Raw genomic sequence first — 25,069 nt, forward strand, 5'->3', positions numbered from 1 at the left:
ATATAGTGTATATATATATATATATATATATATATATATATATATATATATATATATATATATATATATATATATATATAAATATATTAATAAATTGTTTGAGATGAGGAAATCACCATTGCATGCTTCTACTTAAATGCCCTACTTTCATGATATAATATCACTGTAGCGTGAACTTTTTACATTTTCCATAAACTTCACCCAAAACCAAATATCCTTAACTTTTTGTGAGCAGTGTATATATATATATATATATATATATATATATATATATATATATATATATATATATATATATATATATATACACTATATTGCCAAAAGTATTCGCTCACCCATCCAAATAATCAGAATCTGGTGTTCCAATCACTTCCATGGCCACAGGTGTATAAAATCAAGCACCTAGGCATGCAGACTGTTTTTACAAACATTTGTAAAAGAATGGGTCGCTCTCAGGAGCTCAGTGAATTGCAGGATGCCACCTGTGCAACAAATCCAGTCGTGAAATTTCCTCGCTCCTAAATATTCCACAGTCAACTGTCAGCTGTATTATAAGAACGTGGAAGTGTTTGGGAACGACAGCAACTCAGCCACGAAGTGGTAGGCCACGTAAACTGACGGAGCGGGGTCAGCGGATGCTGAGGTGCATAGTGCGAAGAGGTCGCCAACTTTCTGCAGAGTCAGTCGCTACAGACCTCCAAACTTCATGTGGCCTTCAGATTAGCTCAAGAACAGTGCGCAGAGAGCTTCATGGAATGGGTTTCCATGGCCGAGCAGCTGCATCCAAGCCATACATCACCAAGTGCAATGCAAAGCGTCGGATGCAGTGGTGTAAAGCACGCCGCCACTGGACTCTAGAGCACTGGAGACGCGTTCTCTGGAGTGACGAATCGCGCTTCTCCATCTGGCAATCTGATGGACGAGTCTGGGTTTGGCGGTTGCCAGGAGAACGGTACTTGTCTGACTGCATTGTGCCAAGTGTAAAGTTTGGTGGAGGGGGGGATTATGGTGTGGGGTTGTTTTTCAGGAGCTGGGCTTGGCCCCTTAGTTCCAGTGAAAGGAACTCTGAATGCTTCAGCATACCAAGACATTTTGGACAATTCCATGCTCCCAACTTTGTGGGAACAGTTTGGAGCTGGCCCCTTCCTCTTCCAACATGACTGTGCACCAGTGCACAAAGCAAGGTCCATAAAGACATGGATGACAGAGTCTGGTGTGGATGAACTTGACTGGCCTGCACAGAGTCCTGACCTCAACCCGATAGAACACCTTTGGGATGAATTAGAGCAGAGACTGAGAGCCAGGCCTTCTCGTCCAACATCAGTGTGTGACCTCACAAATGCGCTTCTGGAAGAATGATCAAAAATTCCCATAAACACACTCCTAAACCTTGTGGACAGCCTTCCCAGAAGAGTTGAAGCTGTTATAGCTGCAAAGGGTGGACCGACGTCATATTGAACCCTATAGATTAGGAATGGGATGTCACTTAAGTTCATATGCGAGTCAAGGCAGGTGAGCGAATACTTTTGGCAATATAGTGTATATACACCTTAATGGAAAGAATCCTTCCTTTCTTCCGCACTGGTGATTTGCTGCTCCTCGCGCTCGGACACGCCCTCCTGCCTGGGGCGATGCTTGCATGTACACTAGTGCACTACATAGTCCTGTACAGCAGCGGGCCACCAGATGTCCGCTCATACTAATTAGTACAGTAGTACGGTAGTATGCACCATTATGGGACGTGGTCAGGAAGCACATGATCATCGGTGTTTACATGGAGCGCAGAGCCTCAGCAGATGATGTTGGCTAACAGATTTACTGGCTTTTTAACTTTGACGGTTTGATTAAATATTAGTGACTCAGAGACTCCCAGGATCTGCGTCAGTCTGAGGATTCAGCCAGCTCTGCTTCATGCTCTGGACTGAGGATCTGTCCGGCTGTGTTTTCACCAAGCGAACAAGGCAGTTGCATAGAAAAAGAAAGGTAGTGTAGAGTTTAGTCCTACCGTATTACAGCTTTTAATAGTATTTTTACTATTAAAAGTCCTCGGTTGTCATTAGGCTAACGTGAATTAGCACGCTTGCTAGCTAGCCTTGGTCAGATCCACGACTGAGGAGGAAGTGAGCAGTTAGCTAGCTGGCTAACTGACAAGGCAGCTTGTGACTCCATGTAGGTCTGTTTGTCTTTTATATTCCTGTAAATATGTCAGGTTCTGGTAGAAGAATGGAGATTAGAGGAGAATGTAGTCACAGAGAGGCGGTGTAAAGCTGCCAGCGTTATTTGCCTGTGTTTATGGGTTTTTATATCTTAGTGGGGACTTCAGAAATATCCTCACCAGGTCTGACAGTGTTGAGCTCGTGCAATGATTTGGGTTCGTAAATAAGGAAAAAGCTTTTATTTTTTTTTTTTAAAAAAAAAACGTTGTAGGCATATAATATTATTATTATTATTATTATTATTAATAATAATGATTGATGTCAATGGAATGTCCTTACAAGCAGAGTAAGACAAACGTGTGTGTGTGTGTGTGTGTGTGTGTGTGTGTGTGTGTGTGTGTGTTTAAAGGCCAGCAGCAGTCACAGATGTATAGCTAGATGATCTCCACCGCATTGCCATGGGGCTCATCGAGGAGAGCGATGTGGAGCGTAAGTACACTCCGAGCTCATATTTCCACCACTCCATTACATTTATTTATTCTTCACCTCCATTGGTGTCTGAGCTGGTTTACTTTTGATCTCACCTGACCTTCCAGTGCACCTTTATCTCGATATGTTACACTGTTCAAACTGGACTAGAAAAAACATGAACAGAGGAAAGCTTTTACTCAAACCCACACTGGGCCGGTGTGGGCAGTGTTATGAAGAGTGCTCGTTTCACCCAACTGTACAAGTCTGGCCAGCATAGCCACCAGAAATACACACAATGGTCTCTTAAACTCTTTTTCATATTATCTCATAGATGTTTATAAGAATCCTAACAAAACATAGCAAAATAGTATAGAGGTAATGACATTTTACAGATTAAAGCAGCATTCTGACACCAAACTAGTATTTTTGTACCCTTTTTAAATACACCGATCAGGCATAACATTATGAGCATATTGTGTTGGTCCCACTTTTGCTGCCAAAACAGCCCTGACCCATCGAGGCATGGACTCTACTAGATTCCTGAAGGTGTGCTGTGGTATCTGGCACCAAGATGTTAGCAGGAGATCCTGTAAGTCCTGTTGTGAAGTAGGGCCTCTATGGGCCACACCTCACAACTTACAGGACATAAAGGATACTTGCAGGAATTAAAGGACTTACAGGACTTAAAGGATACTTTTGATAGGTACTGACCACTGCAGACCGGGTACACCCCACAAGAGCTGCAGTTTTGGAGATGTGCTGATCCAGTAGTCTAGCCATCACAATTTGGCCCTTGTCAAACTCACCCAAATCCTTATGCTTGCCAATTTTTCCTGCTTCTAACGCATCAACATTGAGGACAAAATGTTCACTTGCTGCCTAATATATCCCACCCACTAACAGGTGCCATGATGAGGAGATCATCAGTGTTATTCACTTTACCTCTCACTGCTCATAATGTTATGCCTGATACCCAACATGCATTAATATACATAATAGACATCATACATTAAGCTCTATACAACTGATTTGTTTAAAGATCCTCCCATTTTGTCCTGGTTTTGGGTCAAAATAATTGACTTGAAAGTGATTACAGTATTAAAGCAACAGGGTCAATTCTGTCTACCATGTCAACTGAAAAAAAAAGTCCAACGTCTTTCAAAGTTAAATTTAAAGGTACACAAGAAAGAGGAAATCTCATTTTTGGAGACTACTTTGTGAGGTTAGTAACAGATGTATTGATGGTTAAATATTTGATGTTTGCCATTGTGTCCATTGAAGTGTAGTCTTGGACTGTATTGCTGTGTCAGTCATTGATTCACCACTGAAAACACTGTTAAAGTACTTCCCTTCATGCTTCTGCTGATATTATCTGTGCATGTTCTTCACATCACAAAACAGATGAGTTTAATGGGGAAATTATCTCACTTCCTGGTGTATTGAGCAGTTGTGAAAGTTTTTGGAAGTATCTGTTTATATAAATTGAAGTAGTACCATTGTCTTGGGATTCTGCATCAGAGATATATGAGCTCAGGAATAAATATGCGCACTGTTTAGAAATTCAGTGCATTTTTACTTAGAAATGCCCTAGTTTAAGCCTCCGCATTCTTTACTTTGTAATAAACAGCATGTTCTCTCAGTAACACTGTTGGCCTGCGCTTTAATCACTGTAATCCACCTAGTGTGATTGAACACCAACGGTAGTTAACTCTGTCTGTTTGTAGAAGGAGTAGGAGGAAATGGGTTTTTTTTGAGATGTGTTAGTTTACAAAGCACTTAAAGACATACTACCTGCTTTTTGCATTATAGTCGCAATACTAAAATGTGTTACCGTTTGGCCGATGGTCACATGCCTTATTGTCATGAAACTTGAACAGGAACTATCCTTTGAAATTATGGTCTAAGGCAATAAAAAGCAATACTTTTCCTCTGAGGATACGAGTGATTTCTTCAGGACATCTTGTGACATTCTGGATTTGCTAATACTTGGTAGAGATTTTATAGCAGAGACAAGAAAACTAAATAGTGGGTAGCCTGGGTGTGTGCATAAGTGCTGCAGAGGCATGATGGTCCCTGGGATAGACATTGAAGATAATGAAAGGAATTGATTTTTATGATTGAGCCATTAGTGTTATGTTTTTTATGAAAATTGTGTGTGTGTGTTTGTGTGTGTGTGTGCAATCAGAGGTGACCCTGGCTCTGCTGGATGCAGCTAATGATAAGGATGTGGCTGTACAGGAGCAGGTTCGGAAGTCCATTCTTACGCTGGGGAACCAGCAGCCAGACAAAGTGCTGTCCATGTGCCAGGACTACCTGCTTAAACACTCCAAGGTCAGGCAATGATGCTAATGTTGACTTTGTGTGTTCCTGAAACTTGACATTAGCAGTTTTTGTTAAGAACACCTACACCAGACAGTTTACCTTAAATCAAACATCTGTGGCAGTGACAAATCATGTATATTTTGATATGATATAACGTGCTTGTCTGCGTGTCTTTAAAAAAGGGAACCCATGGTGGTTTTTGAGTCTTAAATAAGCACCTGTCATCCCAAGATATACGTTTCTCCTAGCCAACCAGTTGATTTTTTTTTTTAAACTCAGAAATGTTTGGCAATATAATATTTGAAATGTACATTGATTAAAGGTCCTCAAGGACATGTTCAAAATACCTTTCTACTGAAAGCAGACAGTCCTGCAGTGAGCCATTACAATGAATTTGTCATTTCCTTCTCACAGTAATGTGACTCAGCATGTGATCTCTCTGATTATCTGTATCACATTATTCTGCAATATTCCATGTGCTGTTTTTATTGAGGTGAAGTTAAGTGTGACTTCAGTGTATGAGCTATACATATAACAGCAAGGTTAAATGAACTTAACAGAGTTTTTAGATTGTTTTTATTGCTTGATGGTTGACCACATATTTTATATCTTTAGTTTTAACAGTATGCTTAAAGTGCATGATATCATACAGCATTTGTTACAAGAAAGTTTCTGGTCTATTCTGACCCAGAATTCTGACAGTATGCAGGTAATTAGAGCTGCATGATGTCTGGTGTGATTAAGTTTTGATCTGCCCATGACACCGTTTTTTATGTTCTTCATTAAACCTTTGTAATGTGCTTATTTTTAGCCTTTGTTTATCTCATTTCTCTAAATCGTTTTTTTTTGCTAGAGTCTTAACATAAAGTTTGTGTCTGGTTTAGCTGGTGGCAGGGCACAGAGTGGTGGTTCTACAGACTATAGAGCTGGTGGTAAAAAGCAAGATTGAGGACATCAGTTATCCTAAAATAAAGACCACCATTACACTGGCCTCAGATGAAATGACCAGGTCTAAGGTAACAGTTTCCTGTTTAAAAAACAAGAAGGAAAACAAGCATTGTCCACAGTATTGTCTTATTCTGATGATTTTGGACTGTTATTTTGGACTGGATTTTTTTCTGTTATTAATTTCTCAGCTTTGTTTTTTTTTCTGCAGGAAGTCGTCCATGACTGGCAGCAGACGGCTAGTAACATTTTGGTTGCTGTAGGGAACAAGTACATCAATGAAATTATGGAGGACATCCTTGGCAAGTTCCAGCCAGGGGTTCTACCTCATTACTTCGTGGTCCAAACATTAGCCAGTCTCTCAGATTCCAATGGTACATATTTTGCCCTGTATACATTAAGGTTGTTTGCACCTGTTTAAACTACATGTCTGTTCTCATTGAAACTCCATATGAAGCACTCAAACACATTTGCTGTGATGATTTGTATTATTTGACAGATTTGCACATTCTTTCCAGAGGCCTTGAACGTTAAATATATAGTGTTTATCGTCCCTTTCAGCTGATGGCTTTGTTTCAGATCGTTTTTCAACTTCAGGTTTATCATGCTATAATATGTTAGATTGGTCTGACCATTTTTTTTTGTCTTTGTTGTCACTTTCCTCCAGTAAAGTCACACTGTTTTCTAAATGACTTCTATTTCTTCCTCTACTTGCAGTTTACGGTATGGTGCCGTTTCTCAGTGCTATCTTGGGTACCATGTTGCCTATGTTAGGACTCGCCAAGCAAGACAACATGAAGTGGGTCTTCTCCTCTGGTGAGCCTATGCTTAACTGAGGGCAGATTAGATTCGGGGAAATAAAGATGTCCACAGCATTAAGATAAAGAGTAGATGGATGCAAATAAGAGTGTAGGAACTCTGTTTTATAGTTAATAGCAATCATTCATTTATCTTCTGTAGTTTCTTTATTCTGGTCAGGGTCATGTTGTTTCCAAAGCCTGTTCTGGGAACACATGGTGTGAGGCAGGAACATATAGGGACACCAGTTCATTGCAGGGCGCACATACATTCACACAGGATTCATTTAGTGTTGCCAGTCCATCTACCGTTTTGATAGGTAGTAGAAACCTGGATAACCTAGAGGGAAGGCACACAAAGACAAAATATGTTTATGTACATAGTTTAATGATCACATTGCTGTTTAATATTGTTTACTTCACCTTTAACTTGACCTAAGTTAATGATTATAATATTTGATGTATGTATGAAGTTAAGATTAGTTTATGTACCACTGATTGAGTGTGTTCAGATAAATGAGATTAACATGTTATGTTACTTCATCTTACTTCATCAATGTATGTTGAATGTGTTACTGCAAAGGTATTTTTAATTAATTAAATGTAAATGTAATTATATATTTAGTTTTTTTAATGTAATTCTCATTCATTTGTCATTTGCTGGTATTTATATATTTGTTTTTATTAGATGTGAATTATGTAACGTCTTATAATGGCACTCTACTAGCCAGATTTGATCTGGTCTTGGTTTATAATCATTTCTTGCAACTCAGTTACTGCTCTTTTGAAGCTCCAATATTGATTGACGGGCCTTGTAAACGAACATGTATAGCTCCTCCAAGGCATTTTTTTTTTTCCCCAGTCTGTTTTTTGCTTTGCTTCTTTGCTTAAAGGTCCACTCTGGTGCTAACTCTGGTCCTGTTTTGCCCCTAGCTCTTTCACGCTTCAGCGAGAGCATTCTGGAGTACCTGGCCAACTTGGACAAAGCGCCGGACCCCACAGTACGCAAGGACACATTCTCCAGTGAAATATACGCTGCCTATGACATCCTCTTCAACAGTTGGCTTCAAAGCAGAGACGCCAAGGTACAGTAAATTAGACAGAGCGAGAAACCAATTAGAGCAAACTCAATAAGCCAGTCAAAGAGAGACTGTTTGAGAAGAGGTTAGTGACTTAAGGCTGTGATTTAAATCTTATTTTATTGTTTGGCTATTTAACCTACTTTAATGTCAGAGCAGACCCCATTTTTTAAATTTAGACCAATTCCAGAAATCCCTAGTGCAAACTTTGCTCTGCTTCCTCAAATAACATAAAGTTTCTCAAATACAGTGAAGCAGTATCTGGTACCTGTCTGGTAGAAATATGCTCATTGCATTTTCAGTTAATCAGTCAGCGATGCCTCTGTCTGGATTAATCTGTAGCCGTTTCAGACATTTTTGTCAGTCAGTCCCTCTAGGATTTCACAATTTTGCAATAGCATAAAAATCAAGCAATTTTTTAGAATTCCCACAGTTTTTCCTCATGATTTAGGCCAAGACGTGTCATGTGACGTCATCATAATGCACAACACATTCAAGCCAAAGCCCATTGAAGAAAGGGCTTTCATTTTAGGTTCATTTTTTTTTCTTTATTTTAGTCTTTCCAATGCCGTAGTGTAACACTATCTATTGTTTTCTTTACTGACAGTAATTTCATTTTGACATAATGCTGCATTAAGCACTGTACTGATTAACTTAAGTATGAAAACTCATCAAGCTCTTCTTAATTCCATAAACACTGCAGTGTTTGAATAAGATCTTTCATTTCAGAGAATTTATTAAACTTCTTGTTGTTTTTTATATCAAGAACAGGAATATCTGATTATTTTAATGTGTGGGGACATATGGTTAGTCCCCCTGAGGAAAACTTCCTTTTTTCGGTCAGTGAAAGGTCCTCACAAGGATAATAAGAGTGTGTGTGTGTGTTTGTGTGTGCGTGCATGCATTCATGCACTTACCTTGCAGTTACGTCTGACCGTAGCTGAGGCTGTGGGGTTGATGAGTCACTTGTTGGCCCATGACAAGTTGGAAGAGCAGCTCCCCAAACTCCTCCCTGCAATTCTTAGCTTGTACAAGAAAAATCCTGAGCACTACATCATCAGCAAGGTGCAGCTCTTCATGACTTTACTGTGACCTTTACTGCTCAAGTATTCCCGAAGCTTTAGTATGCACACATTTCTGAATACACACATTACTTTATTTAGTCTTGGCCAGTTTCCTTTTGATATATTTGGTTTCATTGCATCCGTGGTGAATAATAATCAAAGCTATTACCTTTATCAGTCAAGTATGTAGGATGTATGTGCATGTATTCGTGTGTGTGTGTTATAGAGTCTTTGTCAGATCCTGGAGGCCTCGGTGAACATAGGCAGCAGGGTGCTCGAGACTCAGATGGATAGCCTTCTAGTTGCTCTGCACCAACAGGTTGTGGAAATTCTTTTTACTTTCCTCCCTCTCTCTCTCTTTCTCTCTCTCTGTCTCTTGTGCAAGACACAAATGGGCGGTGTCTCAGAAGTATGCTGTTGCAAAAGAACAGGTTTTGAACAGGCTTGGTTTTGTTTAAATAAACCCAGCTCACATGTGAAAACTTGCCAAAGCTAAAAAAAAAAGTCATGGCATGTGTGTAAATATATTTTTAAATAATGAGACTACCTAATTACTCAGTTTCTCAGTATTTATTGATGCATTATATAATTCCAGGTTCAAGCACACTAAACTGTTTATGACATTACACAACATTTTAAGAAAAGCTAAGCAACAAATATTTGTCCATCTTTCTGTCCTGATGTGCTCTTTCAGGTGTGTTTACCTGTGAACTATAATAATCTTCCAACTGTAAAAAACCACAATGAAGTTCTGCGATGCTACACCATCCTTGGTAGGTTTTTTTCCATTTCAAACACTGTTAGTGGTAGATATTGAAGATTGAAGATCATTTGTTTCAATTTGATTCTTAGTCGGTAGATTTAACTGAAGAAGTGACTTTACAACATATAAACCCTGTGGGAGAGGGATTTCTAACTTCCTCTTATAGATGGTTGATTCCCCTTATGAACAGTTTACTGTCTGGACACAACATTGTCCTTTGGTGACTAAAATGTGAATGTTTTTGAACAGTGAGAGTGCAATGTGTTCACAGTCAGGTGACTGCTTCTGTAATGCAATGGTTGGGGGGGGGGTGGATTAAGTTCAAGTTGAATTAATCTTCAGACGCCTTGGCTCCTTCCATTACTGAAATTACATTTCATAAGTAGATGTTTGCCGTATTGACTAGGCTTTCCTAGAGCTTTTATAGAGATTTTTCTGTGACTGTGTAATTCCTAGTGGTTTATTTGAATCTGAAGCATACTAAGTACGCCAAATAAATTTTAAATCCATGAGCAGCACATTTTTGGAACATTATTTCTCTTGATAGAATTAATTGCGATTTCTAACCAAGGTAATACATTAAGTCTTGACAGTGTTATTTGAAAGATGAGTGTGATCCAAAATCAAGTGGGCATCTTCTATTTAGATGTTTCTACACAAGTCAAAATCACTGTAATTAACTGATAGTTTTGTAGATCTAGTAAATTTTAATGCTTGTTTGCTGTCAGTGTCATGTTGTTTGAAAGCACATCAACGCAAGAAACGATCTGTATACCTTGTTGTTATAATGCAGTACTATGAGTCCTAGTGTCATACTTACTGCTTTGTCTGTTTTTGACACAGCCAATGCATTCCCAGACCGACTGATGGTGTTTGTCCTGCAGAGGCTGGAAAACAATAATGAGAGAAACAGAATAGGCTCCCTGGCTGTACTCAGACACCTCATCAACTCAACAAGTGAGACCCTGTCGTCATCGCATATTATACTTTAGTGAGAGATTTAAGAGGCTCCTGATTCAACACGTCAGTGTTATCTGATGTATCATGTGTGGGAGATGTTTTCAAGTTGTTCTTATCAGAAATATTTTATTATCATTTCAGGAATGTATAAAATTAAATCTATGTGTGCTAAATATATACCTAAACATTTTTAGAATATTATTTGTTTAGCTTCCCTAGGATAATGTATTATATTGCTCTGTTATATGTATATATAGCTTCCATAATGGAAAACAAGAAGCTTCTTATTCTCGCCAGTATGAGACAGCCTCTAGCAGACAACAGCAATAAGGTGAGCTGTAATGTGACTATAATGCTGTAACTGTACTGCTTTTTAAATAATCTATAATGTATAATGCCTGCACATAATTTAGTGGTGGGGGGGGGCGTTGGGGGGGGGGTCATCTTTACCTGCACACTTTGGATGCAGCATCTAGATCTTTTATTTTGGGTTTGACTTGTCTGTCTATCTGTGCAGGTAAAGAAGAGTGTTGTGCAGGTCATCAGTGCAATGGCTCATCATGGCTATCTGGAGCTGGACGGAGGAGACATTCTTGTGCGCTTTATCATTCAACACTGTGCGCTGGCAGACACTTACCATGTATGTAGCTCATTTCATTTATCTATATTCACTCTCATTTAGCCTGGTCTCTGAATGAGGCATGTTATAAATGATACAAATTTGATAGTGGATGTCTTTTGACAACTCACAAACCGCTGATTACTGAGATAAATCAAGCAGTTAAAAGCATTGTATTAAGTATTTTTCAGCATGACAACAAAATTATTGAAAAAAAATGAGAGCCATCTATCCTGAAGTATAATATCAATATTGCTTAAATCTACTTAATGAGAATTTTTACTTCTTGGGATTCTGTGAATGATTCAAGAGTACAGTGTCACGTCTTGTATGACATCTTAATATAAAAAGCTTAAATCCTTCTCGTGTTCCTCAGTTGTTTTGAGATTAGTATTTTGTTCATTTGAATATCTTGAGGATAATTTAATGAAATGGAAAACGCTCTTTCATGCATTCTGTATAAAACTGTTAGAGAGACTATGTGATAAATAGACAGCAGACTGCCAAACTGCTTGATGTCAATATTGCTATTCGGTGCAAATGCTAATGATGTTGGATTGCATTACAGCGGGGACAACGTCCCTTAGATCCAGAGGAGGTGACTAATGAGGCACTGAGAAGCATGTGTGATAACACACTCCATCTCTTCACCACCACTGTGGGCCGCCTAACTGATGTGAGGAATGGCTGCAACACTTAAATACACATATAGGCATAGAAGTAATTTTTTTTTTTTTTTTAAAGACATGAAGCTTAAAGAGAGGAAAGTTTTAAAAAAAAATTATTTTATTGTTCATAGGATCCCATTGAACATAACAGCTAAGGATGAATAATTCAGTACAACCTCCATTTTTGAAATATTCTATAAAGTGAATCTAGCATAAAAGCAAGATTAGTAAGCACTGTTGTTACAGAGCAGTGTTTTAGCCTAGTAAAAGAAATTGTTATCTGTATGACACCACAAGGAAGGAACGTCATGAACATTTAACCGTAAAATTGTACTTTCAGCCAGCATCAGCAGCACCAACCCATAATAGCAGTGTCTGTGTGCGTGTATGTTTGTTCTGGAAGACGTCAGCTCTTTTCCTGTATAGCTCCCAACATTAACAGAGGACTGATGACAGAGCTCTGTCATCACACTGGCACTCTGAGAGTTTTATAAAGTGTGGAGAGAGAGAGAGAGAGAGAGAAGGCTATTTTTAGTGATTTTGTTTTGAGGTTCTTTATATAGGACTACTACATAGATGTGGTGATATGACGTTTGTACTTTAGCAGTTAAGTTACTAATAAAATATCTATTTGTGCTCTGTGTAAGCCACGTTGACAAGTCAGTTTGTGTGCTGTAGGTGCTGTGGCCGATGCTTCTGTGCTACCTGACCCCGAGTCAGTACTTCAATGCCACCACACCTCTCTGCAAGAGCCTTATCCTGCTGGCCAATAAGAAGCGATCAGCCCAAGAGCCCAATTTCAACATCAACTTCAATGCACCAGGTAAATACCATACATCAGAGTATGTAGTAATCATACTGTTTCTCACACACACACACACACACACACACACGTCATCAAATGCATGCACATAAACCCAATCATGATGTCATTGATGACTGTAGCTTAAGCTTCAGACATTTTTAAGTGCAGAGGGCTTTTCCACTGGCTAAGCTATCCTGTGCCGGTTAAACTAGGCCATCGCATAAACACACACTCTGGCTCCACAGACGCTCACAGCTCTGGCCAGGTGCCTTTTTTTGCCTGCGTTTTTCCACTTCTTTTTGGAAGCAACATTTCGCTTACAGACATTTTGTTTTTATTAACAGTTGTTTGGCTGGCCAGTACTGTCTGGTTCTAATTAGTCGAACCAAAAGCCATATTTATCATGTGAATATAGGTCTGGTGTTCTGGAAAGGAAGGATAATTGTTTCTCGTAGCAAAGATTAAACTGAGCTCCCAACTTACTGATCATTCACTTATTTTTAATTGTAATTCTTTTGTATTGAGTGACTGTCCACACAGGATACCCTTGTCTGCCCCTTTTCTAATTCTCTTTGTATTTCTTTCTTTATTTTTCTTTCCACTTTGTCTCCATAGGTTCCAATCTTCCCTCTCCGTATATACTAATGATAAGACTTTTGGTAAGTAAATGTAGAGTTGATGTTAGTGCTGATAGTTAGCTGGGATTATAGGATGATGGTTTAAACTATATCTGTGTCTCATCTGAAATTATGAGATTATATATATATATATATATATATATATATATATATATATATATATATATATATATATATATATATATATATATATATATATATTTTAAACCCTTTTTATATAGGATATATATATATATATATATATATATATATATATATATATATATATATATAGGACATGTGTAACAATTATTCACAACTAAAAAATCTTTTGAACAATTTGTAACTGAAGATTAATTCCATTTATACAGTTCTCATTTATATAATTCTCTAACCAGCATGAATCCATAAACTCAACAGTGTTAACAATCCAGGCTGTGTAATGGTGTGGGAATGTTTTCCTGGCAGACTTTGGGCCAATAATACCAATCATCACTTAATACCAATCATCACTGGAGTGGCACATTATTTGAGTACTGTTGCTGACATTGTGCATCCCTTCATGGCCACAAATTACTTATGTTTAATGACTACTTCTACCACGTCTTAAAGTAAAAGTCATCTCAGACTGGTTTTATGAACATGACAATGAGTTCAGTGGCTTCACTGGTCTTCCCAGTCAGCAGACCTGAATCCAATAGAACACCTTTGGGATGAGGTAGAAGAGTAGATAGGTTCATAGCATGAAAGTCTACCTGCAAACATGGTCATAATCTCAAATGAAATTTTCCAACATCTTGTGGAATCCATGGAATTAAGAATTGAGGATGATTTGAGAGACAAGGGAGGCTCTAGTCAGTATTAGTATAGTGTTCCTGATAAAGTGATCAGTGAGTCTGCTGTCTCATACTGGCAAGAATAAGAAGCCTAATAAAGTGATCAGTGGGTGTATTTTTAAAACATTTTTACATACACCTGAGTGTTTAGTAACTCTTCAGTGGTGTTCATCCATGACCCTGTATTTGACTGGGATATAAATATGAGCTGGCCACTGGCCAGATTTCCTTAGTAATTTATCAGCATGGAGAACATTAGAGAATACATTAGAGAATACTTTTTAAAGTACCATGAAGTAGCCATGAAAACCTTACTGCCTTTTCCAAGAAGCTACAACTGAGTTGTGGTTGGATTTTCCAGTCATCCAAATCATACAGTTCCATGCAGAAATGCTTCACTAACCACAGATTCATGACCATGTTCACCTGGCCATCCCAATCCCTTGATAGAATTTCCTTATAATAAACTTACTTCATTAAAGAAACAGAAAATGTGAAAAATCTTTAATACTTTAATACTAAGTAAAGTATTAAAATTTTAAAGATGTCTTCCACAAAAAATAAATAGAATAAAAATAAACTAAGAATAGATTTACAATTAAAAATAGAATTTATCTATACAGATAGAAAGTGAAAATATAAAAATATAATGAATCGATGCATACAAATAAAAAATGTAATAAAATAAAAATACAAAAATAAGAAAATATAATGAATTTAGTTCAATATATGCTATACAGTATATCTGGTTGTGGTAGTGAGAGTTGGAAAAGGAGTGAGAAAGGGCCAAAAGCCAAGTGTTGTGCTGGTTAAGGGTCCAAATGGCACCCCTTAATTAGCAAAGACATCTTTTTCATAATTTTTTTAACCATCTTGACCAAGGGTATCAACAGTTCTGCTGCTTAATGAGAAAAATGAGTTTTTGTCCAGATTTTAAATAATGATTTGGCAAATAAAGGCACCAAACATTTCTGTACAGTGTTTATTAGACTTCTGCCTGTCTATAATTTCAGTATGTAAAACATGAATGTGCTGTAATTGTTTAAAAAAAAAAAGGTTATTTATACTCATGGATTTATTGCATTTCAAATGAAACCCCTTAATTGTGCTGAGTTTATGTACTTGTGGTGACCATAAAAATGATCGTGTGAATATTGTCCTAGGTGAATGCCGCTTTCCCATTCTCGTATCGAGGGCATGGGCCTCCCTCTCTGAGTCTTCTGAATGCCATCAGTCCCAGCATTAACCCTAAAGTCGAAGAACTATGGGAAAGTGAGATCCCAAAACTGCTTAATTATGTGGAAGGTCAGTGTTTAAGTTTCACCTAGCCTGTGGCTGAACGTGTCAGTAAGAGACAGTGCAAATAATCATTTAACAAATCTCATCCAATTTGATAAATTATGAGTTGAACTCCACTCGCTATAATATATTTTATTTATGGGGCACACTATATGATTTAGGCCTATTCACAGTTAAACACTCACTTAACATCACTTTATACACTTTTATTTTGCTAAAGTTGTTTTTCCCCACTGAGGACTCATAAATTTAAAAGGTATTCTCAAAATGTCTGTTAAAGTGAAGCCTTAGCTAAAAACACTCATTTCTCCAAAAACAAATGAATTCCAATGTGATCTTATATGACTGCCAGACATGTCAGCAAGAGAGCTTGTCATTTTAATGAGGAACATTTTACATTTCCTAACATTCTCATAAAATTATATGGTTTAAATAGCATTCTTTTTTAAAGCTGGATGTAATTCACATTTTCTGCTACTCCATCTCTAATTGAACTTTATTTTATTTTATTTATTTATTTATTTATGAAACTAATCATCCTTTCGTGATCAGAGTCCACACCAGAAGACTTTGACAAAAAGTCATGGGAAAACAGACTCCTTCGGGTAAGTAGCCGTAGCTCTGTGTGTTTCTAAATGAATCAGTTTGCTTCTTGTTGAAGTGTCTGTGGTTATATTATGATAATCATGTTGCTCTCTTGGGAAAGTTCCTGTCTAAAACTTTGGTAGCCATAGATGATGGCCAGTGGAGCTGTCAGCTGGTAGTTGAAGCAACCCGATATCTGCCGACCTACAATCATTCTTTGGAGGAGAAGGTCAGTATTGCTAATGTAAAACTCCTCAATTCCTGCTGTACACTGAGTTTTATGGATGATTTTATGGTTTGATTTCACAACTTACAAATATTTACAAGTTGTTTCCAACAATCTCTTGCTCAATACCCTCTCTAGAGCTTCCTGTATAAGTGTATCGGTGTGGCTCTCCAGCAGTCCTCCAACAAGGAGCTGGTGAAAAAACAGCTCCAGGAGATTCTGATCAGCACCCGCCATAACGACGCCACAGAGAGAGCGGTACAGCAAAGAAAACACATTACATACACTGCTCTGTTTGCTTTCAACTCTTTTATCTGCCAGCATCTGTCCGGCCTTTCATTCATCGTCTTAAGCACTCCAGATGCTGTAATCTCAGTCATAGGCTTGTCTGCTCACTTGTTTGACATGACCTTTAGTGCAGTTTCCTGTTTGAGCATCCAATTAAAGGCACATGGCTTCACTGTTTGTTTCATTCTATCAGGACTGCACAGAGAAATGTGGTCTTGTGACAAGAATGTATTTGAAGCTCGCTGCTAATTTGCAAAGGGAGGTCATGTCTAGGCTCAAGGCTGGTCAGCAGTATTGTTTTATTGCAGAGATTTGATCAGAGCATGCAGCCCAGCGGTTCCTAATTGCGGAATGGTCCATACTGATGATTGCACTGAACCACTGCTTGGAAATTGGATACTTAAACAACCATTTAAAATCTACTAATATGTAATAATGAGAATAACTGGGAGTGATTGGTTTCACAGGGAGTAGCGATGGCTGTGGGGCTGTGTGCCAGCAGTCATTTGGATGGCACTCTGGCCAAGCTTGACGAGTTTGGGAAATCTGATACCTTCAAGAAAGCCTCTGGGATATTCAGCTTGCTCAAAGTAAGTTCTGCTGGCTTCTCTGGTGAGAGGAAACCAAAATGTTTCAAACAAACCAATAAAGGGCTCACAGACATGTGTGGTTATTATTATTACTGTTCTCATTACTGCTAATGTTGTATTTTATGGATGTCTTGTCAAGCAGGATAAGAATGATGTGGATGTAGAGAAGATGAAGAGCACTTTGATTTTGTGCTATGGCTACGTGGCCCTGAATGCTCCAGAGGACCAGCTTCTCATTCGCCTCGACAATGACATACTCCGCAACATCAGCAAGCTCTTTAACACTAAGGTAGAATGAATAGGAGTGACACAGTATGTTGACATTCCTCTTGTTTTATTATAAAGTATTAAAAAGCTTGACTCATTCACTCATATTCATAGTGGTATTTGCACAGTCCTTACTCTTACTCAATCATACCCTGTTCAACACTTCATTAGATAAAGGAATAATAAATACACTCCTTTTATAATTTTTAAACATACTTTATATAATAAGGTTTATTATGTTAGTGGAACGGTTCAAACAAGGTGTAAAATTACATGAAGATTAGTTGTATGTTTTTATTTCGACATTCTATTTGATTTAAAACTTCCATTTTGTAACTAGACACAGAATGATTAAAAAAAAAAAAAAGTTAGTCAGACCACTGTACACCTCAGAGTCGTAATTCTTTCCTAAATGGAACAAAAAACTTCTGTGGTTTCGTATTGTAGTTGAAAACCAGTGTCTGCTGGAGAAGCAGCCATGCTTAGCTTGGCACTCACCCTGAATGACCTAATGTCAATGAGATCCTGACTGAGGCTGAGTCCTCGGAAAGGCCCAGTCTGAAATTGAGTCTAAACCGTTTCAAAAAGTTACAAAGAGCAATGGTGCGCTTCATTCCTAATTTGATTTCTTTGATTTGCATCAACTCGTTGCAGTGATATCGGTCAGTCCCTTAAAAACGTCTTATCTGTGAAGTTCACTTCACAGGTAGGAAGACCAGGAGATAGACTTTTCCTTTCTTTCATTTTAGACCAGGTGTGATTATTTTTCAGTATCATTTTATCAGTGTCTTTTAATTTTCTGTTTAATAGATAATTAATAGATATGTATTTCCATCAGCCACAGACACTGAAACAGTGAATGAATTCCTCAAAATATAGTCCACAAAATAATAAACTATAATATTTTTCAGAGATCCAGACACAAAGTGAATATAAATCTTGTACAAGAATGTTCTACTGTTTTGTAGACATATGTATGTAGAATGAGCCTTATATGGCATTTCTAAACTCTTTACAGTTGTATATCTCATACCATAGCTTACATTCTTAAAGAAATGTGTTGTGTCATCCTGATATACTGTATTATAAATTCCAACATTACTTTTATGTTGCACAGGTTCTTGGAATTAAAGTAGAGACCAAGGTACCATAAGGAGCTTCTTTCTTACTCTGACCTGTACAGAATCAACTAAAACCTTTTTATTTTTCATCTTGGGTCCTTAAATGAAAATTCGAGGAACATGATCTTCTGAACTTCTCAAAAAAGAAAAAAGAGAAAATAAACATTGTAATTGTTTCTCTGCAAATTAGTTTCTTTAGACCAGAGAAATGTTAAACCCTAAGACCTTTAGATGTTTATTTAGACGTGATGAGATACTGAATTATCCGTATATCTCATCTTGGTGCCTCAGTAAACATAGTTGGCTTTGAGAAGTTCAGAAGGTTTAAGGACGATTTTCTGCTGACTAACCTGCTGAATACCTTCTGTTACTAAATTTTCATTCTGATGTTTCTGTGGACTTCTATGGACTGGACTTTTCCTAAAGCAACCTACTTAATCTGTCTTTCCACTAACAATATTGAGGTTGAGGGTTAGGCTTTGCCTTTTCTGCATTTATTTATAGTGGATTATATTAGTACTCCAGATGCAGAATGATCTGAATAGTTAAAATTGCTTTGCTCAGAAATGGAAATGCTCCCCTGGCCTATCTGAATCTGTCTATATTCAGACTTTTCTTTAACTAAACTTGTGCCTTAAAATGAACCTGCAGTCGACTTACTGGATAAAAAATCTTTTTGGCATGCCACCCTGACGTGATCTTGGTTCAAATACAAATATGAGTATGGCTTATTTGGAGAGTGGTGTGTAAAGAGATCAACCTTCTAATTAAGTTTTTGTTTATGTCTTTGGAAACCTTCACAGGACCTGACCATGAAGCTGAGTCTAATTCAGAGTATTGGCCTGATTGCAAAAGCCATTAATAACTGCGCTCACAAACAAGGATATGTCTTCACCCGGAAGCAGGAGCTCGTGGGAGTAATGATGGTGTGTGACTTCTGTGGCATCAATTAAAACACTTGATCATGGAGCCATTTGTTTTCCTTGCTGCTTATAGAATTGCTCTAGTGGTTTGATTGAAGAACTAGGTTTTCCCATAGATGGATCAATAAGCAGGCTAAGTTTGTTAGGCTTAATTCTATATTTATTTAAGTTATTGATGTATTTTTTTGCTTATTTGGGTATATAGTAGTGTAGTGCACTTTCTTGGCATTTTTCTTTTTTACTTCATAAAAAAAAAATAATTTACCTGTGAATGCATTGTGCAGAAATGTACCATATGGAAATAATTGTGTTGTGCAGTTGCTTCAATTTAGACATAGCTCTTTCCATTTCATTCCCAAGATGTCTGATAGGGTTGAAATTCAGGGCTGGGAAAGCTACTGAATTTTCCTTTGACTCCTCGGATTTACAAGCTGTTTTCCTCCATATGTACGCCATTCTGATTTTTGTACTATTTGTGGTAAACTCTTAAATTGGCTTAACTCTTAAAAACTCTTAAAAAGTCAAAGTTGCAGCTAGAAGTTTGAAAGGCACTAGAACCTGCACAAATAAATCTAACCGCTCGTTCCAGTTAAATGCTAATTTATGCCAGAAAATCTGCATGATTTGTACCACAGAATGCAATCACGTGATGTGTGACTTGTTGGAATGTAGAATTTGTGAAAAGGTCTGGTGTATCTAATAACCTGGCACCTTATTGTACAAGAAGTTTAGAAAGAACAATTTCTTATATAATGTTCAAGTCTTACCAGAGAAATCTTGTGTTTTTGCTCTCAATAGGATTTCATCAAGGCAGAGCCAGTTGATGCCATGCGTACTCCAGTGCGCCACCTTGTTATGACCACATGTGCCAACCTCAAGTATCCTTTAAGTCAGCAAAGCCAATGTTGTTCTATGACTTTGTTCTTACATTTCACAGTAATTGTAATTATAAGTTTAAATAACCTTAAGGATTTTTTGAGCCTGCTTCTATGTAAAGTTTCATGTTGTATTAAGATGAACATTTTGACTTCCAGCTAGCAAAACAAAATATTCTGTAATATGTATTTGCAGCTCAACATGGGCTATACTTGGGGGCAAATGTCAGATTGAAATTTCCAAAATGTTCATGGGATTAGAAAGATATTTTATTAACAATTGCCAAAGATACACACTTATTATTCTGTAAATAACTCAAATACTGTAAGTTGTGAGCTGTATCTGTTTTGTATTTAATTTTGAATACATTATGTGATACATGTAGAACACCTAAAGCAGAAAACCTCAGACTAGCCATACTAATGATTTAATGTAAATACACGATGTGGCCGAAAGCTTGTGGATGCCTGACCATCACCATATGTGGTTCTGCCTCAGACTGTTGCCATACTGTTGGAATTGCACCAAAAACATTAAATTCCCCCAAAACATATGGGGGTCATGATAAGGTGTCCAAAAACTTTTGCCTATATAGCATGGGTAGTGTGGATTGGCTAGTGTATAATTGGCCAGTGGTACTGTTCACCCTGGATAAAGAACAATAGCATTGGCCAGATGGAACCTTATAAAACCAAATTTGTCTTTGCAGTTGGAGGTAGACACTTTAAATTTTTTTAAACATTTACACCAAATACTTTGGAAAATAAACTTCACTCAGTATTTCAGTACTTTGGATCCACCACTGGCTGAAAATGAAAGTTTTGACATGCTGAAAACGTGTATAAATGGGGTCTTTGGGCTTCCTGCATTAGAAATGGTGGAAAAAGCCAAAGATGAAGAGGTTCTTGACCCACAGGAACGAGAGGTGAGAATGAAACCTGGCTGACAGACATGCACATTCTTGATTTTCTTCCACTATATTTCTAGAAAATAATGCCAGTGGTAGTTGCATATAATCTGGTTGAGCATAACTTATTATTGAATAATATTTTGGAAAGTACAATGTAAAATATGGATGATGGGCAGAAGAAAAGTAGTTTTAAAACAAACTTGATTTATATCAGTTATATCAATTGAGGAAACCGGTTATACTTACAAGAATATTTCCTGCCTTTTCCAAAGGTAATTGAGTCAAACTGTAAAGCCAACACAAGTTTCAGAAGTGTTCAGAAATGACCATTTGGCACAGATATCTGCAAAACTGTCCAGCTGGAGTTGAATAATCATAACTAACCTGGATCTGGTTTCCTAGAACCATCATCTAAGCCCAAATCTAATTATATAGTACAGCATGTATCACTTTAACACGTCTGACACCAATGTACCACAATAGTGTGCATTTTGTTACAGTGGTTTCCTCTAAAAACCATCACTACTATAAGAGATGGGACATGTGATGGAATCCAGATGTGTTTCAGCAGCTAACAGCTTCTTCTGTTTTTCAGGTCTTATATGCATCCACCTTCAGTGCCCTTCATGAACTGCTATGCAGTATACTGGCTAGAGATTTAAGTCCAGACGGTATTCAGGCTATGTTCAAGGTAAGTAGAATTCCACACACATTATCTCATGTCATCTTAAATTTATTTAACCCTCATCTTTTAGTGCATTTTGTGTTTTTTCCCAGCATATAGAGGGCTGGTTGAGCTCTAAACAGGACCATGAGCGTGAGAGGGCAGTGAGGACTACAGCTAAGATGCTGCAATTCTACCTGGACAGTCTCAGTGTTAAGGTATGATGCACTCAGTTTGGATTTTCTTAATTTTTACTATTGTCTACTAAGTTAGAATAATAATGAAAGTATTAACACTGTGAAATCAAATGTTATGAAATGGCCAAGAGAAGTGCTATACAAATTATTTATATTTTAAATACTTATACATATTTCTTCAAATTCACAAAATGGCCTGAGTTCTTCTCAGAAATTTGAAATGAAAAGTTATGTTTATCAAGGAAATAATTTTATTTAAACTGAAAGTACTTAGGTAAAAAAAACAACTATTTAAATAAACTCATACATGTACTATTTAATGTCACTATTCCTGAATCTCACCCATAACCTGTATCCGAATGTCTTTATTGCTATGAAAACTATGTATTTTCATATAATCTTGTGTGTCCAAGCTTTTGAAAGGTAGTGAATCTGCAGTATAGTAGTGGTGCAGTAGATGGTGCTAGTAGTGATTTGCTTTATAATGGTTTTAGTGACTTTTGAAGCTGAGCATTTTGGTTAGCCAATTTTTGTTACTCATCCATGACTTCATAGCCTCTGTTTTTGTCAGTTCAATGTGACACTGTATGAGATCATTAGACAAACATTCAAGACCATTTCTGAATTTTTGTGCAGACCATAGTGGCGTTCCATAACCTTGGGGCTCTGTTGGGGCGTCTGGCCCCACGCTGTACAGACCCCAATGCTGCGGTGCGTAGGGCTGCCATAGACTGCATTTACTCACTCTTACACATTCAGCTGCGTTATGAAGGTAAAACTCGATATTATAATAATACTCCATGTATTATTTGTGCTCGATAATGATTGACTTACTGTACTCATTGATCCATTAGCTCAACAATCTTTCCAACATTAGTAACTTATTTGTGTGCGCAAATCTCACTGTTTGTTATATATCAAGTAAACGTAAATGTCAAGGCTAATAAATCCACTGACACTGTAATAAGCAGTTACTTTATTTATAAAACGTGATCCTAATCTTGGGAATTAAGTTAGTTTAAATGCAATTCCATTACCTATCATGGTTTCGAATTGATTTTGACATTAAACTTTTCAAACTTTAAGCTTCAAGTAAAGAAACATTAGACCATGGTCATTGACTATGATTTTTCTGTGGGTAAAATGCTGCTGATCCCTCACTACCATTTTTTTTCTCTGTTCATGCCTATACTGTGCTCTTCAGGCTTTTCACTGGACTACAAAGATGACTCACTAGAAAATTTATTAACATTGCGAGAAAAACTAAATGACCCTGACCCATCAGTCCTCTATAAAACCTGCTCTGAACTCACTAAGGTAATACAAATATTCTGTATATCATGTAGTTACTGCAGCACATTAACACATTTGTTAAGAAATAATACTCTGAAAAAGGTTTGCTTGCCTTTTGACTATTTAATATCTTTCATTATTTTTTGTCATGTTATTGTCCCCCGCTTATCCGGAGCCGGGTCGTGGGGGCAGCAGTCCAGTCTAAGCAGGGATGCCCAGACTTCCCTCTCTCTAGACACTTCCTCCAACTCTCCCTGGGGGATTCCAAGGCGTTCTCAGGTCAGCCGAGAGACATAGTCCCTCCAGCGTGTCCTGGGTCTTCCCCGGGGTCTCTTCCTGGTGGGGCATGCCTGGAACACCTCCCCAGGGAGAAGTCCAGGAGGCATCCGAAACAGATGCCCGAGCCACCTCAACTGGCCCCTTTCGATGTGGAGGAGCAGCAGCTCTACTCCGAGCTCCTCCCGGTTGACAGAGCTCCTTACCCTATCTCTAAGGGAGCGCCCCGCCACCCTACGAAGGAAACTCATTTCGGCCGCTTGTGTCCGAGATCTCGTCCTTTTGGTCATGACCCAAAGCTCATGACCATAGGTGAGAGTAGGAACGTAGATTGACTGGTAAATCAAGAGCTTCACCTTTCGGCCCAGCTCCTTCTTCACCACAACAGACCAGTACATAGACCGCATTTCTGCATTTCGGCTGCACCGATCCGTCTGTCAATCTCACGCTCCATCCTTCCCTCACTCGTAAACAAGACCCAGAGATACTTAAACTCCTCCACTTGAGGGAGGAACACCCTTCCAGCCTGGAGGGGACAAGCCACCACGAGAACCATGGCCACGGATTTGGAGGTGCTGATCCTCATCCCAGCCGATTCGCAAACTGCCCCAGTGCATGATGTAGGTCCTGGCTTTAAGAAGCCAACAGGACATCATCTGCAAAAAGCAGAGATAAAATCCTGTGGTCCCCAGACCGGACTCCCTCCAGCCCCTGGCTGCGCCTAGAAATTCTGTCCATAAAATAATGAACAGAACCGGTGAGAAAGGACAGCCCTGCCGGAGTCCAATGTGCACTGGGAACAGGTCTGACTTACAGCCGGCAATGCGAACCAAGCTCGACAGCCCTTAACAGAGGGCCGTAGACCCCATACTCCTCCCACAGAATGCCACAAGGGACACGGTCGAATGCCTTCTCCAAGTCCACAAAACACATGTGGACTGGTTGGTCAAACCCCCACGAACCCTCAAGCACCCTGTGGAGGGTATAGAGCTGGTCCAGTGTTCCATGACTAGGACGAAAACTGCATTTTTCCTCCTGAGGTTTGACTAATGGTCGGACTCTCCTCTCTAGTACCCTGAAATAGACTTTCCCTGGGAGGCTGAGGAGTGTGTTCCCTTCTAGATGGAACACACACTCCGATCCCATTTCTCAAAAAGAGGGACCACCACCCTGGTCACCCAGTCCAGAGGCACTGTCCCTGACTGCTACGCTATGTTGCAGAGATGTGTCAGCCAAGACAGCCCCACAAAATCCAGAGATTTAAGGTACTCGGGGCGAATCTCATACACCCCTGGTGGAAGTGCTGCTGAACTACCTCAGTGACTTCAGCTTGGGTGGCGGATTAATCTACCTCTGTGTCCTCAGCCTCTGCTTCCTCTACAGAAGGCATGTCATGGGATTGAGGAGATCCTCAAAGTATTCCTTCCACCGTCTGACAATATCCCTAGTCGA

At 38.4% G+C, this 25,069-nt stretch overlaps 1 protein-coding gene across 5 annotated transcripts in view; it reads left to right on the forward strand.

Moving 5' to 3' along the window:
- The first annotated feature begins 1,682 nt into the window (after positions 1 to 1,682).
- The window catches only part of mroh1 (maestro heat-like repeat family member 1), a 31,514-nt gene continuing 8,127 nt past the window's right edge, over positions 1,683 to 25,069 (forward strand). The window contains exons 1-30 of one of the 5 annotated variants that reach the window (XR_009204602.1): positions 1,683 to 1,983; positions 2,566 to 2,645; positions 4,813 to 4,958; positions 5,834 to 5,965; positions 6,106 to 6,268; positions 6,612 to 6,710; positions 7,625 to 7,776; positions 8,695 to 8,835; positions 9,061 to 9,153; positions 9,529 to 9,607; positions 10,441 to 10,554; positions 10,815 to 10,888; positions 11,075 to 11,197; positions 11,745 to 11,852; positions 12,523 to 12,667; positions 13,265 to 13,308; positions 15,266 to 15,407; positions 15,954 to 16,006; positions 16,108 to 16,215; positions 16,351 to 16,470; positions 16,968 to 17,090; positions 17,233 to 17,379; positions 18,475 to 18,501; positions 19,282 to 19,404; positions 20,200 to 20,279; positions 21,064 to 21,202; positions 21,783 to 21,878; positions 21,965 to 22,069; positions 22,685 to 22,820; positions 23,253 to 23,365. Coding sequence is in view for 4 of the 5 variants with exons in the window: in XM_058390153.1 (XP_058246136.1) it covers positions 2,615 to 2,645; positions 4,813 to 4,958; positions 5,834 to 5,965; positions 6,106 to 6,268; positions 6,612 to 6,710; positions 7,625 to 7,776; positions 8,695 to 8,835; positions 9,061 to 9,153; positions 9,529 to 9,607; positions 10,441 to 10,554; positions 10,815 to 10,888; positions 11,075 to 11,197; positions 11,745 to 11,852; positions 12,523 to 12,667; positions 13,265 to 13,308; positions 15,266 to 15,407; positions 15,954 to 16,006; positions 16,108 to 16,215; positions 16,351 to 16,470; positions 16,968 to 17,090; positions 17,233 to 17,379; positions 18,475 to 18,501; positions 19,282 to 19,404; positions 20,200 to 20,279; positions 21,064 to 21,202; positions 21,783 to 21,878; positions 21,965 to 22,069; positions 22,685 to 22,820; positions 23,253 to 23,365 (3,156 nt within the window). In the remaining variant the exon portion in view is untranslated. Of the gene's footprint in view, positions 1,984 to 2,022; positions 2,174 to 2,565; positions 2,646 to 4,812; positions 4,959 to 5,833; positions 5,966 to 6,105; positions 6,269 to 6,611; positions 6,711 to 7,624; positions 7,777 to 8,694; positions 8,836 to 9,060; positions 9,154 to 9,528; positions 9,608 to 10,440; positions 10,555 to 10,814; positions 10,889 to 11,074; positions 11,198 to 11,744; positions 11,853 to 12,522; positions 12,668 to 13,264; positions 13,309 to 15,265; positions 15,408 to 15,953; positions 16,007 to 16,107; positions 16,216 to 16,350; positions 16,471 to 16,967; positions 17,091 to 17,232; positions 17,380 to 18,474; positions 18,502 to 19,281; positions 19,405 to 20,199; positions 20,280 to 21,063; positions 21,203 to 21,782; positions 21,879 to 21,964; positions 22,070 to 22,684; positions 22,821 to 23,252; positions 23,366 to 25,069 lie in introns of those variants that run through there. The other 4 variants (XM_058390153.1, XM_058390171.1, XM_058390163.1 and 1 more) reach the window with 4 other exon arrangements.

Source organism: Hemibagrus wyckioides, linkage group LG01 (genome assembly GCF_019097595.1).
Source record: "Hemibagrus wyckioides isolate EC202008001 linkage group LG01, SWU_Hwy_1.0, whole genome shotgun sequence".
In the NCBI taxonomy this organism is placed as follows: domain Eukaryota; kingdom Metazoa; phylum Chordata; class Actinopteri; order Siluriformes; family Bagridae; genus Hemibagrus; species Hemibagrus wyckioides.